Below are 14541 nucleotides of genomic sequence, written 5' to 3'. Positions count from 1 at the left end.
GTGTGTGTGTGTGTGTGAGAGTGTGTGTGTGTCACTATATCATTACCCATCATTCATGTGTGTGTGTGTGTGTGTGTCACTATATCATTACCCATCATTCATGTGTGTGTGTGTGTGTGTGTGAGAGAGTGTGTGTGTCACTATATCATTACCCATCATTCATGTGTGTGTGTGTGAGTCACTATATCATTACCCATCATTCATGTGTGTGTGTGTGTGTGTGAGAGTGTGTGTGTCACTATATCATTACCCATCATTCATGTGTGTGTGTGTGTGAGAGTGTGTGTGTCACTATATCATTACCCATCATTCATGTGTGTGTGTGTGTGTGTGAGAGTGTGTGTGTGTCACTATATCATTACCCATCATTCATGTGTGTGTGTGTGTGTGTCACTATATCATTACCCATCATTCATGTGTGTGTGTGTGTGTGTGTGTGATGAGTGTGTGTGTGTCACTATATCATTACCCATCATTCATGTGTGTGTGTGTGTGAGTGTGTGTGTCACTATATCATTACCCATCATTCATGTGTGTGTGTGTGTGTGTGAGAGTGTGTGTGTGTCACTATATCATTACCCATCATTCATGTGTGTGTGTGTGTGTGTGTGAGAGTGTGTGTGTCACTATATCATTACCCATCATTCATGTGTGTGTGTGTGTGTGTGTCACTATATCATTACCCATCATTCATGTGTGTGTGTGTGAGAGTGTGTGTGTCACTATATCATTACCCATCATTCATGTGTGTGTGTGTGTCACTATATCATTACCCATCATTCATGTGTGTGTGTGTGTGTGTCACTATATCATTACCCATCATTCATGTGTGTGTGTGTGTGGAGTGTGTGTGTCACTATATCATTACCCATCATTCATGTGTGTGTGTGTGTGTCACTATATCATTACCCATCATTCATGTGTGTGTGTGTGTGTGTGAGAGTGTGTGTGTGTCACTATATCATTACCCATCATTCATGTGTGTGTGTGTGTGTGTGTGAGAGTGTGTGTGTGTCACTATATCATTACCCATCATTCATGTGTGTGTGTGTGTGAGAGTGTGTGTGTCACTATATCATTACCCATCATTCATGTGTGTGTGTGAGTCACTATATCATTACCCATCATTCATGTGTGTGTGTGTGTGTGAGGTGTGTGTGTCACTATATCATTACCCATCATTCATGTGTGTGTGTGTGTGTGTGTATGTAGTGTGTGTGTGTCACTATATCATTACCCATCATTCATGTGTGTGTGTGTGTGTGTGAGTGTGTGTGTGTCACTATATCATTACCCATCATTCATGTGTGTGTGTGTGTGTGTGAGTGTGTGTGTGTCACTATATCATTACCCATCATTCATGTGTGTGTGTGTGTGTGTGAGAGTGTGTGTGTCACTATATCATTACCCATCATTCATGTGTGTGTGTGTGTGTGATGTCACTATATCATTACCCATCATTCATGTGTGTGTGTGTGTGTGAGTGTGTGTGTCACTATATCATTACCCATCATTCATGTGTGTGTGTGTGTGAGTGTGTGAGTCACTATATCATTACCCATCATTCATGTGTGTGTGTGTGTGTGTGAGAGTGTGTGTGTGTCACTATATCATTACCCATCATTCATGTGTGTGTGTGTGTGTGTGAGTGTGTGTGTCACTATATCATTACCCATCATTCATGTGTGTGTGTGTGTGTGAGTGTGTGTGTCACTATATCATTACCCATCATTCATGTGTGTGTGTGTGTGTGTGAGAGTGTGTGTGTGTCACTATATCATTACCCATCATTCATGTGTGTGTGTGTGTGAGTGTGTGTGTCACTATATCATTACCCATCATTCATGTGTGTGTGTGTGATGTGTGTGTGTGTGTCACTATATCATTACCCATCATTCATGTGTGTGTGTGTGTGTGTGAGAGTGTGTGTGTGTCACTATATCATTACCCATCATTCATGTGTGTGTGTGTGTGTGTGTGTCACTATATCATTACCCATCATTCATGTGTGTGTGTGTGTGTATGTAGAGTGTGTGTGTGTCACTATATCATTACCCATCATTCATGTGTGTGTGTGTGTGTGTGTGAGAGTGTGTGTGTGTCACTATATCATTACCCATCATTCATGTGTGTGTGTGTGTGAGTGTGTGTGTGTGTCACTATATCATTACCCATCATTCATGTGTGTGTGTGTGTGTGTGTGTGTCACTATATCATTACCCATCATTCATGTGTGTGTGTGTGAGAGTGTGTGTGTCACTATATCATTACCCATCATTCATGTGTGTGTGTGTGTGTGTGAGAGTGTGTGTGTGTCACTATATCATTACCCATCATTCATGTGTGTGTGTGTGTGTCACTATATCATTACCCATCATTCATGTGTGTGTGTGTGTGTGTGTGTCACTATATCATTACCCATCATTCATGTGTGTGTGTGTGTGAGAGTGTGTGTGTCACTATATCATTACCCATCATTCATGTGTGTGTGTGTGTGTGTGTAGAGTGTGTGTGTGTCACTATATCATTACCCATCATTCATGTGTGTGTGTGTGTGTGAGTGTGTGTGTGTCACTATATCATTACCCATCATTCATGTGTGTGTGTGATGTGTCACTATATCATTACCCATCATTCATGTGTGTGTGTGTGTGTGATGAGTGTGTGTGTCACTATATCATTACCCATCATTCATGTGTGTGTGTGTGTGTGTGTCACTATATCATTACCCATCATTCATGTGTGTGTGTGTGTGTGTGTGTCACTATATCATTACCCATCATTCATGTGTGTGTGTGTGTGTGTCACTATATCATTACCCATCATTCATGTGTGTGTGTGTGTGTGTGTGTGTCACTATATCATTACCCATCATTCATGTGTGTGTGTGTGTGAGTGTGTGTGTGTCACTATATCATTACCCATCATTCATGTGTGTGTGTGAGTCACTATATCATTACCCATCATTCATGTGTGTGTGTGTGTGTCACTATATCATTACCCATCATTCATGTGTGTGTGTGTGTGAGAGTGTGTGTGTCACTATATCATTACCCATCATTCATGTGTGTGTGTGTGTGTGTGAGAGTGTGTGTGTGTCACTATATCATTACCCATCATTCATGTGTGTGTGTGTGTGATGTGTGTCACTATATCATTACCCATCATTCATGTGTGTGTGTGTGATGTGTCACTATATCATTACCCATCATTCATGTGTGTGTGTGTGTGTGTGAGTGTGTGTGTCACTATATCATTACCCATCATTCATGTGTGTGTGTGTGTGTGTGTATGAGTGTGTGTGTGTCACTATATCATTACCCATCATTCATGTGTGTGTGTGTGTGTCATATATCATTACCCATCATTGTGTGTGTGTGAGTCACTATATCATTACCCATCATTCATGTGTGTGTGTGTGTGTGAGAGTGTGTGTGTCACTATATCATTACCCATCATTCATGTGTGTGTGTGAGTGTGTCACTATATCATTACCCATCATTCATGTGTGTGTGTGTGTGTGTGAGTGTGTGTGTGTCACTATATCATTACCCATCATTCATGTGTGTGTGTGTGTCACTATATCATTACCCATCATTCATGTGTGTGTGTGTGTGTGTGTGAGTGTGTGTGTCACTATATCATTACCCATCATTCATGTGTGTGTGTGTGTGTCACTATATCATTACCCATCATTCATGTGTGTGTGTGAGTCACTATATCATTACCCATCATTCATGTGTGTGTGTGTGTGTGTGAGAGTGTGTGTGTCACTATATCATTACCCATCATTCATGTGTGTGTGTGTGTGTGTGTGAGTGTGTGTGTGTCACTATATCATTACCCATCATTCATGTGTGTGTGTGTGTGTGTGTGAGTGTGTGTGTGTCACTATATCATTACCCATCATTCATGTGTGTGTGTGTGTGTGTGTGAGTGTGTGTGTGTCACTATATCATTACCCATCATTCATGTGTGTGTGTGTGTGTGTGAGTGTGTGTGTGTCACTATATCATTACCCATCATTCATGTGTGTGTGTGATGTGTCACTATATCATTACCCATCATTCATGTGTGTGTGTGTGTGTGTGAGAGTGTGTGTGTGTCACTATATCATTACCCATCATTCATGTGTGTGTGTGTGTGTGAGAGAGTGTGTGTGTCACTATATCATTACCCATCATTCATGTGTGTGTGTGTGTGTGAGAGTGTGTGTGTCACTATATCATTACCCATCATTCATGTGTGTGTGTGAGTCACTATATCATTACCCATCATTCATGTGTGTGTGTGTGTGTGTGAGAGTGTGTGTGTGTCACTATATCATTACCCATCATTCATGTGTGTGTGTGTGTGTGTGTGTGAGAGTGTGTGTGAGTCACTATATCATTACCCATCATTCATGTGTGTGTGTGTGAGTCACTATATCATTACCCATCATTCATGTGTGTGTGTGTGTGTGTGTGAGAGTGTGTGTGTGTCACTATATCATTACCCATCATTCATGTGTGTGTGTGAGTCACTATATCATTACCCATCATTCATGTGTGTGTGTGTGTGTGTGTGTGTGTGAGAGTGTGTGAGTCACTATATCATTACCCATCATTCATGTGTGTGTGTGTGTGTGTGTGTGTGTGTGTGTGAGAGTGTGTGTGTCACTATATCATTACCCATCATTCATGTGTGTGTGTGTGTGTGTGAGAGTGTGTGTGTGTCACTATATCATTACCCATCATTCATGTGTGTGTGTGAGTCACTATATCATTACCCATCATTCATGTGTGTGTGTGTGTGTGTGAGAGTGTGTGTGTGTCACTATATCATTACCCATCATTCATGTGTGTGTGTGTGTGTGTGTGTCACTATATCATTACCCATCATTCATGTGTGTGTGTGAGTCACTATATCATTACCCATCATTCATGTGTGTGTGTGTGTGTGTGTGAGAGTGTGTGTGTCACTATATCATTACCCATCATTCATGTGTGTGTGTGAGTCACTATATCATTACCCATCATTCATGTGTGTGTGTGTGTGTGTGTGTGTGAGAGTGTGTGTGTCACTATATCATTACCCATCATTCATGTGTGTGTGTGTGTGTGAGTGTGTGTGTCACTATATCATTACCCATCATTCATGTGTGTGTGTGTGTGTGTGAGAGTGTGTGTGTCACTATATCATTACCCATCATTCATGTGTGTGTGTGAGTCACTATATCATTACCCATCATTCATGTGTGTGTGTGTGTGTGTGTGTCACTATATCATTACCCATCATTCATGTGTGTGTGTGTGAGTCACTATATCATTACCCATCATTCATGTGTGTGTGTGTGTGTGTGTGTGTGAGTCACTATATCATTACCCATCATTCATGTGTGTGTGTGAGTCACTATATCATTACCCATCATTCATGTGTGTGTGTGTGTGTGTGTGTGTGTCACTATATCATTACCCATCATTCATGTGTGTGTGTGTGTGTGTGTGAGAGTGTGTGTGTCACTATATCATTACCCATCATTCATGTGTGTGTGTGTGTGTGTGAGTCACTATATCATTACCCATCATTCATGTGTGTGTGTGTGTGTGTGTGTGTGTGTGTGTGTCACTATATCATTACCCATCATTCATGTGTGTGTGTGTGTGTGTGTGTGTGTGTGTCACTATATCATTACCCATCATTCATGTGTGTGTGTGTGTGTGTGTGTGAGAGTGTGTGTGTCACTATATCATTACCCATCATTCATGTGTGTGTGAGTCACTATATCATTACCCATCATTCATGTGTGTGTGTGTGTGTGTGAGTCACTATATCATTACCCATCATTCATGTGTGTGTGTGTGTGTGTGTGTGAGTCACTATATCATTACCCATCATTCATGTGTGTGTGTGTGTGTGTGTGTGTGTGTGTCACTATATCATTACCCATCATTCATGTGTGTGTGTGTGTGTGTGTGTGTGTGTCACTATATCATTACCCATCATTCATGTGTGTGTGTGTGTGTGTGTGTGTCACTATATCATTACCCATCATTCATGTGTGTGTGTGTGTGTATGTGTGTCACTATATCATTACCCATCATTCATGTGTGTGTGTGTGTGTGTGTGTGTGTGTCACTATATCATTACCCATCATTCATGTGTGTGTGTGTGTGTGTGTGAGTGTGTAGTCACTATATCATTACCCATCATTCATGTGTGTGTGTGTGTGTGTGTGAGTGTGTGTGTCACTATATCATTACCCATCATTCATGTGTGTGTGTGTGTGTGTGTGTCACTATATCATTACCCATCATTCATGTGTGTGTGTGTGTGTCACTATATCATTACCCATCATTCATGTGTGTGAGAGTGTGTGTGTCACTATATCATTACCCATCATTCATGTGTGTGTGTGTGTGTGTGTGTGTGAGAGTGTGTGTGTCACTATATCATTACCCATCATTCATGTGTGTGTGTGTGTGTGTGAGTGTGTGTGTCACTATATCATTACCCATCATTCATGTGTGTGTGTGTGAGTGTGTGTGTGTCACTATATCATTACCCATCATTCATGTGTGTGTGTGTGAGTCACTATATCATTACCCATCATTCATGTGTGTGTGTGTGTGTGTGTGAGAGTGTGTGAGTCACTATATCATTACCCATCATTCATGTGTGTGTGTGTGAGTGTGTGTCACTATATCATTACCCATCATTCATGTGTGTGTGTGTGAGTGTGTGTGTCACTATATCATTACCCATCATTCATGTGTGTGTGTGTGTGTGTAGTCACTATATCATTACCCATCATTCATGTGTGTGTGTGTGTGTGTGTGAGTGTGAGTCACTATATCATTACCCATCATTCATGTGTGTGTGTGATGTGTGTGTGTCACTATATCATTACCCATCATTCATGTGTGTGTGTGTGTGTGTGTGTGTGTGTGTGAGTCACTATATCATTACCCATCATTCATGTGTGTGTGTGTGTGTGTGTGTGTGTGTGTGAGTCACTATATCATTACCCATCATTCATGTGTGTGTGTGTGTCACTATATCATTACCCATCATTCATGTGTGTGTGTGTGTGTCACTATATCATTACCCATCATTCATGTGTGTGTGTGTGTGTGTGTGTGTGTGTCACTATATCATTACCCATCATTCATGTGTGTGTGTGTGTGTGTGTGTGTGTGTGTGTGAGTCACTATATCATTACCCATCATTCATGTGTGTGTGTGTGTGTGTCACTATATCATTACCCATCATTCATGTGTGTGTGTGTGTGTGTGTGTGTGTCACTATATCATTACCCATCATTCATGTGTGTGTGTGTGTGTCACTATATCATTACCCATCATTCATGTGTGTGTGTGTGTGTGTGTGTGTGTCACTATATCATTACCCATCATTCATGTGTGTGTGTGAGAGTCACTATATCATTACCCATCATTCATGTGTGTGTGTGTGTGTGTGTGTCACTATATCATTACCCATCATTCATGTGTGTGTGTGTGTGTGTGTGTGTGTGTGTGTGTGTGTGTCACTATATCATTACCCATCATTCATGTGTGTGTGTGTGTGTGTGTGTGTGTGTGTGTGTGAGTCACTATATCATTACCCATCATTCATGTGTGTGTGTGTGTGTCACTATATCATTACCCATCATTCATGTGTGTGTGTGTGTGTCACTATATCATTACCCATCATTCATGTGTGTGTGTGTGTGTCACTATATCATTACCCATCATTCATGTGTGTGTGTGTGTGTGTGTGTGTGTCACTATATCATTACCCATCATTCATGTGTGTGTGTCACTATATCATTACCCATCATTCATGTGTGTGTGTGTGTGTGTGTGTGTGAGTCACTATATCATTACCCATCATTCATGTGTGTGTGTCACTATATCATTACCCATAATTCATGTGTGTGTGTGTGTTTGTGTGTGTGTGTGTGTGTGTCTCACCTGTCTCCATGCGTGCAGTGCTCTGTCCAGTGTGTGTATGTGTGTGTGTGTCTGTGTGAGTCTGTGTGTGTCTCACCTGTCTCCATGCGTGCAGTGCTCTGTCCAGTGTGTGTATGGCGTACTGTCCCACTGTGACCTTCAGCGGCTGCAGTGTGATGTTACAGTGGAGTGTGTGTTGTGCGTGTGTGAGCGCACATGTGTGTGTAGCGTTTCCCTGCAGGCTGACGGGTTGAATGATGTTCAGTTGCGTCAGGTTTCTGTACTCCAGCAGTGTCGTGCTCAGCGTCGACGAAAAGTTCAACTCGTGACAGCACTGATACACGTCACTCCACTGACGCACAAACACACACGGTCACGCACACACACCACCGCAAACTCCTGGTCATGAGGACACTTCCTGTCCGGGAGGAAGGGGCGGAGCTTCTGGCACGGCACTGCAAGAGTGAAAATTAGAGAAGAGACTTGAGAAAATACTCACTCATGCACAGTCACTCACACACACACACAGAAAAGGAGAATGAGCATTTCATGTCTGTTTGTGTTCTGCAGGAGTAATGTAGTCATGTGGGGTTAGGAACAACATGAAGGTGAAGGAATGATGACAATATTCTTAGAACAGTGTATGCTCAGAACAGACACACACACACCTGTGCTGTGCTGATCCAGGTTGTGACAAAATCGCAGCTCCACACACACCAGTCGTATGGACACGCCCACCGATGGCACGAACCACGGCGCAAAACACGAGTCCACTCGCGTGCAGGCGGCCAGAGCGGTCGGACACACCAGCTGATCACACGGCACCTGAGAACCCGACTCACTGTCCGAACTACACACACACACACACACACACACACACACACACACACAAACAACAATGACACACATGCCTCTAAAATACAACAAAACCACTCACACACCAATGTAACACACACACTTGCCTCTCATCTCCGCCATCACTGTTGCTGCTGAGCACAACTCTCCACAGGTCAGAGGTCACAAGGTCAGTCTGGTGTGTGTTGGGGGTCAGGGTGGGCAGGGTCAGCTCACAAACGCTGCTCTCTGATAGGCTGAACTCTCGATAGGGAACAAACGCTCGCTGCAGCTCGTCCCAATACTCCAGACTACACGGAACCTACACACACACACAAACACACACACAAACCACAAACACACACGACACACACACACACAAACACACACACACACACACACACAATGAAATATTTGCATATAGAAACTGAAAGGTATTTTCAGGAGCATGAAGATTGTGTGTCTGTGAGTGTGTGTCTGTCTGTCTGTCTGTGAGTGTGTCTGTCTCTGTGAGTGTGTGTCTGTCTGTATGTCTGTGAGTGTGTGTCTGTCTGTCTGTCTGTGAGTGTGTGTATGTCTGTCTGTCTATCTGTGAGTGTGTGTCTGTCTGTCTGTCTGTGAGTGTTTCTGTCTGTCTGAGTGTGTGTCTGTCTGTCTGTATGTGTGTGTCTGTCTGTGTATGTGTGTGAGTGTGTGTCTGTCTGTCTGTGAGTGTGTGTCTGTTTGTCTGTATGTGAGTGTGTGTCTGTCTGTCTGTATGTGTGTGAGTGTGTGTCTGTCTGTCTGTGAGTGTGTGTCTGTCTGTCTGTGAGTGTGTGTCTCTCTGTCTGTGAGTGTGTGTGTGTGTGTGTCTGTCTGTGAGTGTGTGTATGTCTGTCTGTCTGTCTGTGAGTGTGTGTGTATGTCTGTGAGTGTGTGTCTATCTGTCTGTGAGTGTGTGTGTGTGTGTCTGTGAGTGTGTGTCTGTCTGTGAGTCTGTCTATCTGTCTGTGAGTGTGTGTCTGTCTGTCTGTGTGTGTGTCTGTGAGTGTGTGTGTGTCTCTATGTGAGTGTGTGTATGTCTGTCTGTGAGTGTGTGTCTGTCTGTCTGTCTGTGAGTGTGTGTCTGTCTGTCTGTCTGTATGTGAGTGTGTGTCTGTCTGTCTGTCTGTGAGTGTGTGACTGTCTGTCTGTCTGTCTGTCTGTGAGTGTGTGTCTGTCTGTATGTGAGTGTGTGTCTGTCTGTCTGTCTGTCTGTGAGTGTGTGACTGTCTGTCTGTCTGTGAGTGTCTGTCTGTCTGTCTGTGAGTGTGTGTCTGTCTATCTGCATGTCTGTGAGTGTGTGACTGTCTGTCTGTCTGTCTATCTGTCTGTGAGTGTGTGTCTGTCTGTATGTGAGTGTCTGTCTGTCTGTCTGTCTGTGAGTGTGTGTCTGTCTGTCTGCATGTCTGTGAGTGTGTGTCTGTCTGTATGTGAGTGTGTGTCTGTCTGTCTGTCTGTGTGTGAGTGTGTGTCTGTCTGTCTGTATGTGTGTGAGTGTGTGTCTGTCTGTGAGTGTGTGTCTGTCTGTGAGTGTGTGTCTGAGTGTGTGTCTGTCTGTGAGTGTGTGTGTCTGTCTGTATGTCTGTGAGTGTGTGTCTGTCTGTGAGTGTGTGTCTGTCTGTCTTTATGTGTGTGAGTGTGCGTCTGTCTGTCTGTCTGTATGTCTGAGTGTGTCTGTCTGTCTGTGAGTCTGTCTGTCTGTGAGTGTGTGTGTGTCTGTCTGTGAGTCTGTCTATCTGTCTGTGAGTGTGTGTCTGTCTGTCTCTGAGTGTGTCTGTGAGTGTGTCTGATTGTGTGTCTGTGAGTGTGTATGTCTGTGTGTTTGTGTGAGTGTGTCTGTGAGTGTGTGTGTCTGAGTGTGTGTCTGTCTGTGAGTGTCTGTGTGTCTGTGAGTGTGTGTCTGTCTGTCTGTCTGTGAGTGTGTGTCTGTCTGTATGTGAGTGTGTGTCTGTCTGTCTGTATGTCTATGAGAGTGTGTCTGTCTGTCTGTATATCTGTGTATGTGTGTCTGTCTGTGTGTGTCTGTCTGTCTGTATGTGAGTGTGTGTGTGTCTGTCTGTCTGTGAGTGTGTGTCTGTCTGTGAGTGTGTGAGTGTGTGTCTGTCTGTCTGTATGTGTGTGAGTGTGTGTCTGTCTGTCTGTGAGTGTGTGTGTGTCTGTCTGTCTGTATGTGAGTGTGTGTCTGTCTGTCTGTCTGTGTATGAGTGTCTGTCTGTCTGTGTGTGAGTGTGTGTCTGTCTGTCTGTGAGTGTGTGTCTGTCTGTCTGTGAGTGTGTGTCTGTCTGTCTGTCTGTCTGTCTGTCTGTGAGTGTCTGTCTGTCTCTGAGTGTGTGTGTGTCTGTCTGTCTGTGAGTGTGTGTGTGTCTGTCTGTGAGTGTGTGTCTGTCTGTATGTGAGTGTGTGTCTGTCTGTCTGTGAGTGTGTGTCTGTCTGTCTGTGAGTGTGTGTCTGTCTGTCTGTATGTCTGTGTGTCTGTCTGTATGTCTGTGTGTGTGTCTGTCTGTGAGTGTGTGTCTGTCTGTCTGTCTGTGAGTGTTTGTGTGTGTGTCTGTCTGTCTGTGAGTGTGTGTCTGTCTGTGAGTGTGTGTCTGTCTGTCTTTGAGTGTGTGTGTGTGTGTCTGTCTGTCTGTGAGTCTGTCTGTCTGTGAGTGTGTGTCTGTGAGTGTGTGTCTGTCTGTCTGTCTGTGAGTGTGTGTCTGTCTGTCTGATTGTGTGTCTGTGAGTGTGTATGTCTGTGTGTCTGTGTGTGTGTGTGTGTGTCTGTGAGTGTGTGTGTCTATGAGTGTGTGTCTGTGAGTGTGTGTCTGTCTGTCTGTGAGTGTCTGTGTGTCTGTGTGTGTGTGTGTCTGTGAGTGTGTGTGTGTCTGTGAGTGTGTGTGTGTGTGTGTCTGTGAGTGAGTGTGTACGTGTGTGTCTGTGAGTGTGTGGGAGTGTGTGTGTATCTGTGCGTCTGTATGTCTGAGTGTGTGTCAGTGTGTCTGTGGGAGTGTGAATGTGTGTGTCTGTGAGTGTGTGTGAGTGTGTGTGTCTGTGAGTGTGTGTGAGTGTGTGTCTGTGAGTGTGTGTGAGTGTGTGTCAGTGAGTGTGTGTCTGTATGTCTGTGAGTGTGTGTCTCTCTGTCTGTGAGTGTGTGTCTCTCTGTCTGTCTGTCTGTGAGTGTGTGTCTGTCTGTCTGTCTGTGAGTGTGTGTCTGTCTGTCTGTCTGTGAGTGTGTGTGTGTGTGTCTATCTGTCTGTGAGTGTGTGTGTGTGTGTCTGTGAGTGTGTGTCTGTCTGTGAGTCTGTCTATCTGTCTGTGAGTGTGTGTCTGTCTGTCTCTGAGTGTGTCTGTGAGTGTGTGTGTGTGTGTGTGTCTGTATGTGAGTGTGTGTATGTCTGTCTGTCTGTCTGTGAGTGTGTGTCTGTCTGTCTGTCTGTCTGTCTGTGAGTGTGTGTGTGTCTGTCTGTCTGTGAGTGTGTGTCTGTCTGTATGTGAGTGTGTGTCTGTCTGTCTGTCTGTGAGTGTGTGACTGTCTGTCTGTCTGTCTGTGAGTGTGTGTCTGTCTGTATGTGAGTGTGTGTCTGTCTGTCTGTCTGTCTGTGAGTGTGTGACTGTCTGTCTGTCTGTCTGTGAGTGTGTGTCTGTCTGTCTGTGAGTGTCTGTCTGTCTGTGAGTGTGTGTCTGTCTGTCTGCATGTCTGTGAGTGTGTGACTGTCTGTCTGTCTGTGAGTGTGTGTCTGTCTGTATGTGAGTGTCTGTCTGTCTGTCTGTGAGTGTGTGTCTGTCTGTCTGCATGTCTGTGAGTGTGTGTCTGTCTGTATGTGAGTGTGTGTCTGTCTGTCTGTCTGTGTGTGTGTGTGTCTGTCTGTCTGTATGTGTGTGAGTGTGTGTCTGTCTGTGAGTGTGTGTCTGTCTGTCTGTATGTCTGAGTGTGTGTCTGTCTGTGAGTGTGTGTGTCTGTCTGTATGTCTGTGAGTGTGTGTCTGTCTGTCTTTATGTGTGTGAGTGTGTGTCTGTCTGTCTGTCTGTATGTATGTCTGAGTGTGTCTGTCTGTCTGTGAGTGTGTGTCTGTCTGTCTGTGAGTGTGTGTGTGTCTGTGAGTGTGTGTCTGTCTGTGAGTCTGTCTATCTGTCTGTGAGTGTGTGTCTGTCTGTCTCTGAGTGTGTCTGTGAATGTGTCTGATTGTGTGTCTGTGAGTGTGTATGTCTGTGTGTTTGTGTGAGTGTGTCTGTGAGTGTGTGTCTGTCTGTCTGTCTGTGAGTGTGTGTCTGTCTGTATGTGAGTGTGTGTCTGTCTGTCTGTATGTCTGTGAGTGTGTGTCTGTCTGTCTGTATATCTGTGTATGTGTGTCTGTCTGTGTGTGTGTCTGTCTGTCTGTATGTGAGTGTGTGTGTGTCTGTCTGTGAGTGTGTGTCTGTCTGTCAGTGTGTGAGTGTGTGTCTGTCTGTCTGTGTGTGAGTGTGTGTCTGTCTGTCTGTGAGTGTGTGTCTGTCTGTCTGTATGTGAGTGTGTGTCTGTATGTCTGTCTGTATGTGTGTGAGTGTCTGTCTGTCTGTATGTGTGTGAGTGTGTGTCTGTCTGTGAGTGTGTGTCTGTCTGTCTGTGAGTGTGTGTCTGTCTGTCTGTCTGTGAGTGTCTGTCTGTCTCTGAGTGTGTGTGTGTCTGTCTGTCTGTGAGTGTGTGTCTGTCTGTCTGTGTGTGTCTGTCTGTCTGTGAGTGTGTGTCTGTCTGTCTGTGAGTGTGTGTCTGTCTGTCTGTATGTCTGTGTGTGTGTCTGTCTGTGAGTGTGTGACTGTCTGTCTGTCTGTGAGTGTGTGACTGTCTGTCTGTCTGTGAGTGTGTGTCTGTCTGTCTGTCTGTGAGTGTTTGTGTGTGTGTGTCTGTCTGTCTGTGAGTGTGTGTGTGTCTGTCTGTCTGTCTGTGAGTGTGTGTCTGTGAGTGTGTGTCTGTCTGTCTGTCTGTGAGTGTGTGTCTGTCTGTCTGTCTGATTGTGTGTCTGTGAGTGTGTATGTCTGTGTGTCTGTGTGTGTGTGAGTGTGTCTGTGAGTGTGTGTGTCTATGAGTGTGTGTGTCTGTGAGTGTGTGTCTGTCTGTCTGTGAGTGTCTGTGTGTGTGTCTGTGAGTGTGTGTGTGTGTGTCTGTGAGTGTGTGTGTGTGTGTCTGTGAGTGAGTGTGAGTGTGTACGTGTGTGTGTCTGTGAGTGTGTGACTGTCTGTCTGTGTCTGTGAGCGTGTATTTATCACTTTGTGGGGACCAAATGTCCCCATAAGGATAGTAAAACCCGAAATGTTTGACCTTGTGGGGACATTTTGTCGGTCCCCATGAGGAAAACAGCTTATAAATCATACTAAATTATGTTTTTTGAAAATGTAAAAATGCAGAAAGTTTTCTGTGAGGGTTAGGTTTAGGGGTAGGGTTAGGTTTAGGGGATAGAATATAAAGTTTGTACAGTATAAAAACCATTATGTCTATGGAAAGTCCCCATAAAACATGGAAACACAACATGTGTGTGTCTGTGAGTGTGTGTGTGTCTGTGAGTGTGTGGGAGTGTGTGTGTGTGTCTGTGAGTGTGTGGGAGTGTGTGTGAGTGTGTGTCTGTGAGTGTGTGTGTGTGTGTCTGTGAGTGTGTGTGAGTGTGTGTGTGTGTGTCTGTGAGTGTGTGTGAGTGTGTGTGTGTGTCTGTGAGTGTGTGTGAGTGTGTGTCTGTGAGTGTGTGTGAGTGTGTGTGTGTGTGTCTGTGAGTGTGTGTGAGTGTGTGTGTGTCTGTGAGTGTGT

The 14541-nt window shown here is 44.4% G+C and overlaps 1 protein-coding gene across 1 annotated transcript in view; it reads right to left on the bottom strand.

Annotated features, from left to right (window-relative positions):
- The window catches only part of LOC127658076 (intermembrane lipid transfer protein VPS13B-like), a 252573-nt gene that overhangs the window by 50481 nt on the left and 187551 nt on the right, over positions 1-14541 (bottom strand). The window contains 4 exon segments of the mRNA XM_052147177.1: positions 8029-8306; positions 8309-8386; positions 8600-8781; positions 8894-9087. Coding sequence (XP_052003137.1) covers positions 8029-8306; positions 8309-8386; positions 8600-8781; positions 8894-9087 — 732 coding nt within the window.

Source organism: Xyrauchen texanus, chromosome 17, assembly GCF_025860055.1.
Source record: "Xyrauchen texanus isolate HMW12.3.18 chromosome 17, RBS_HiC_50CHRs, whole genome shotgun sequence".
In the NCBI taxonomy this organism is placed as follows: Eukaryota; Metazoa; Chordata; class Actinopteri; order Cypriniformes; family Catostomidae; genus Xyrauchen; species Xyrauchen texanus.
The sequence above is the reverse complement of the archived record's forward strand: the minus strand, read 5'-3'. Positions and strand labels throughout refer to the sequence as shown.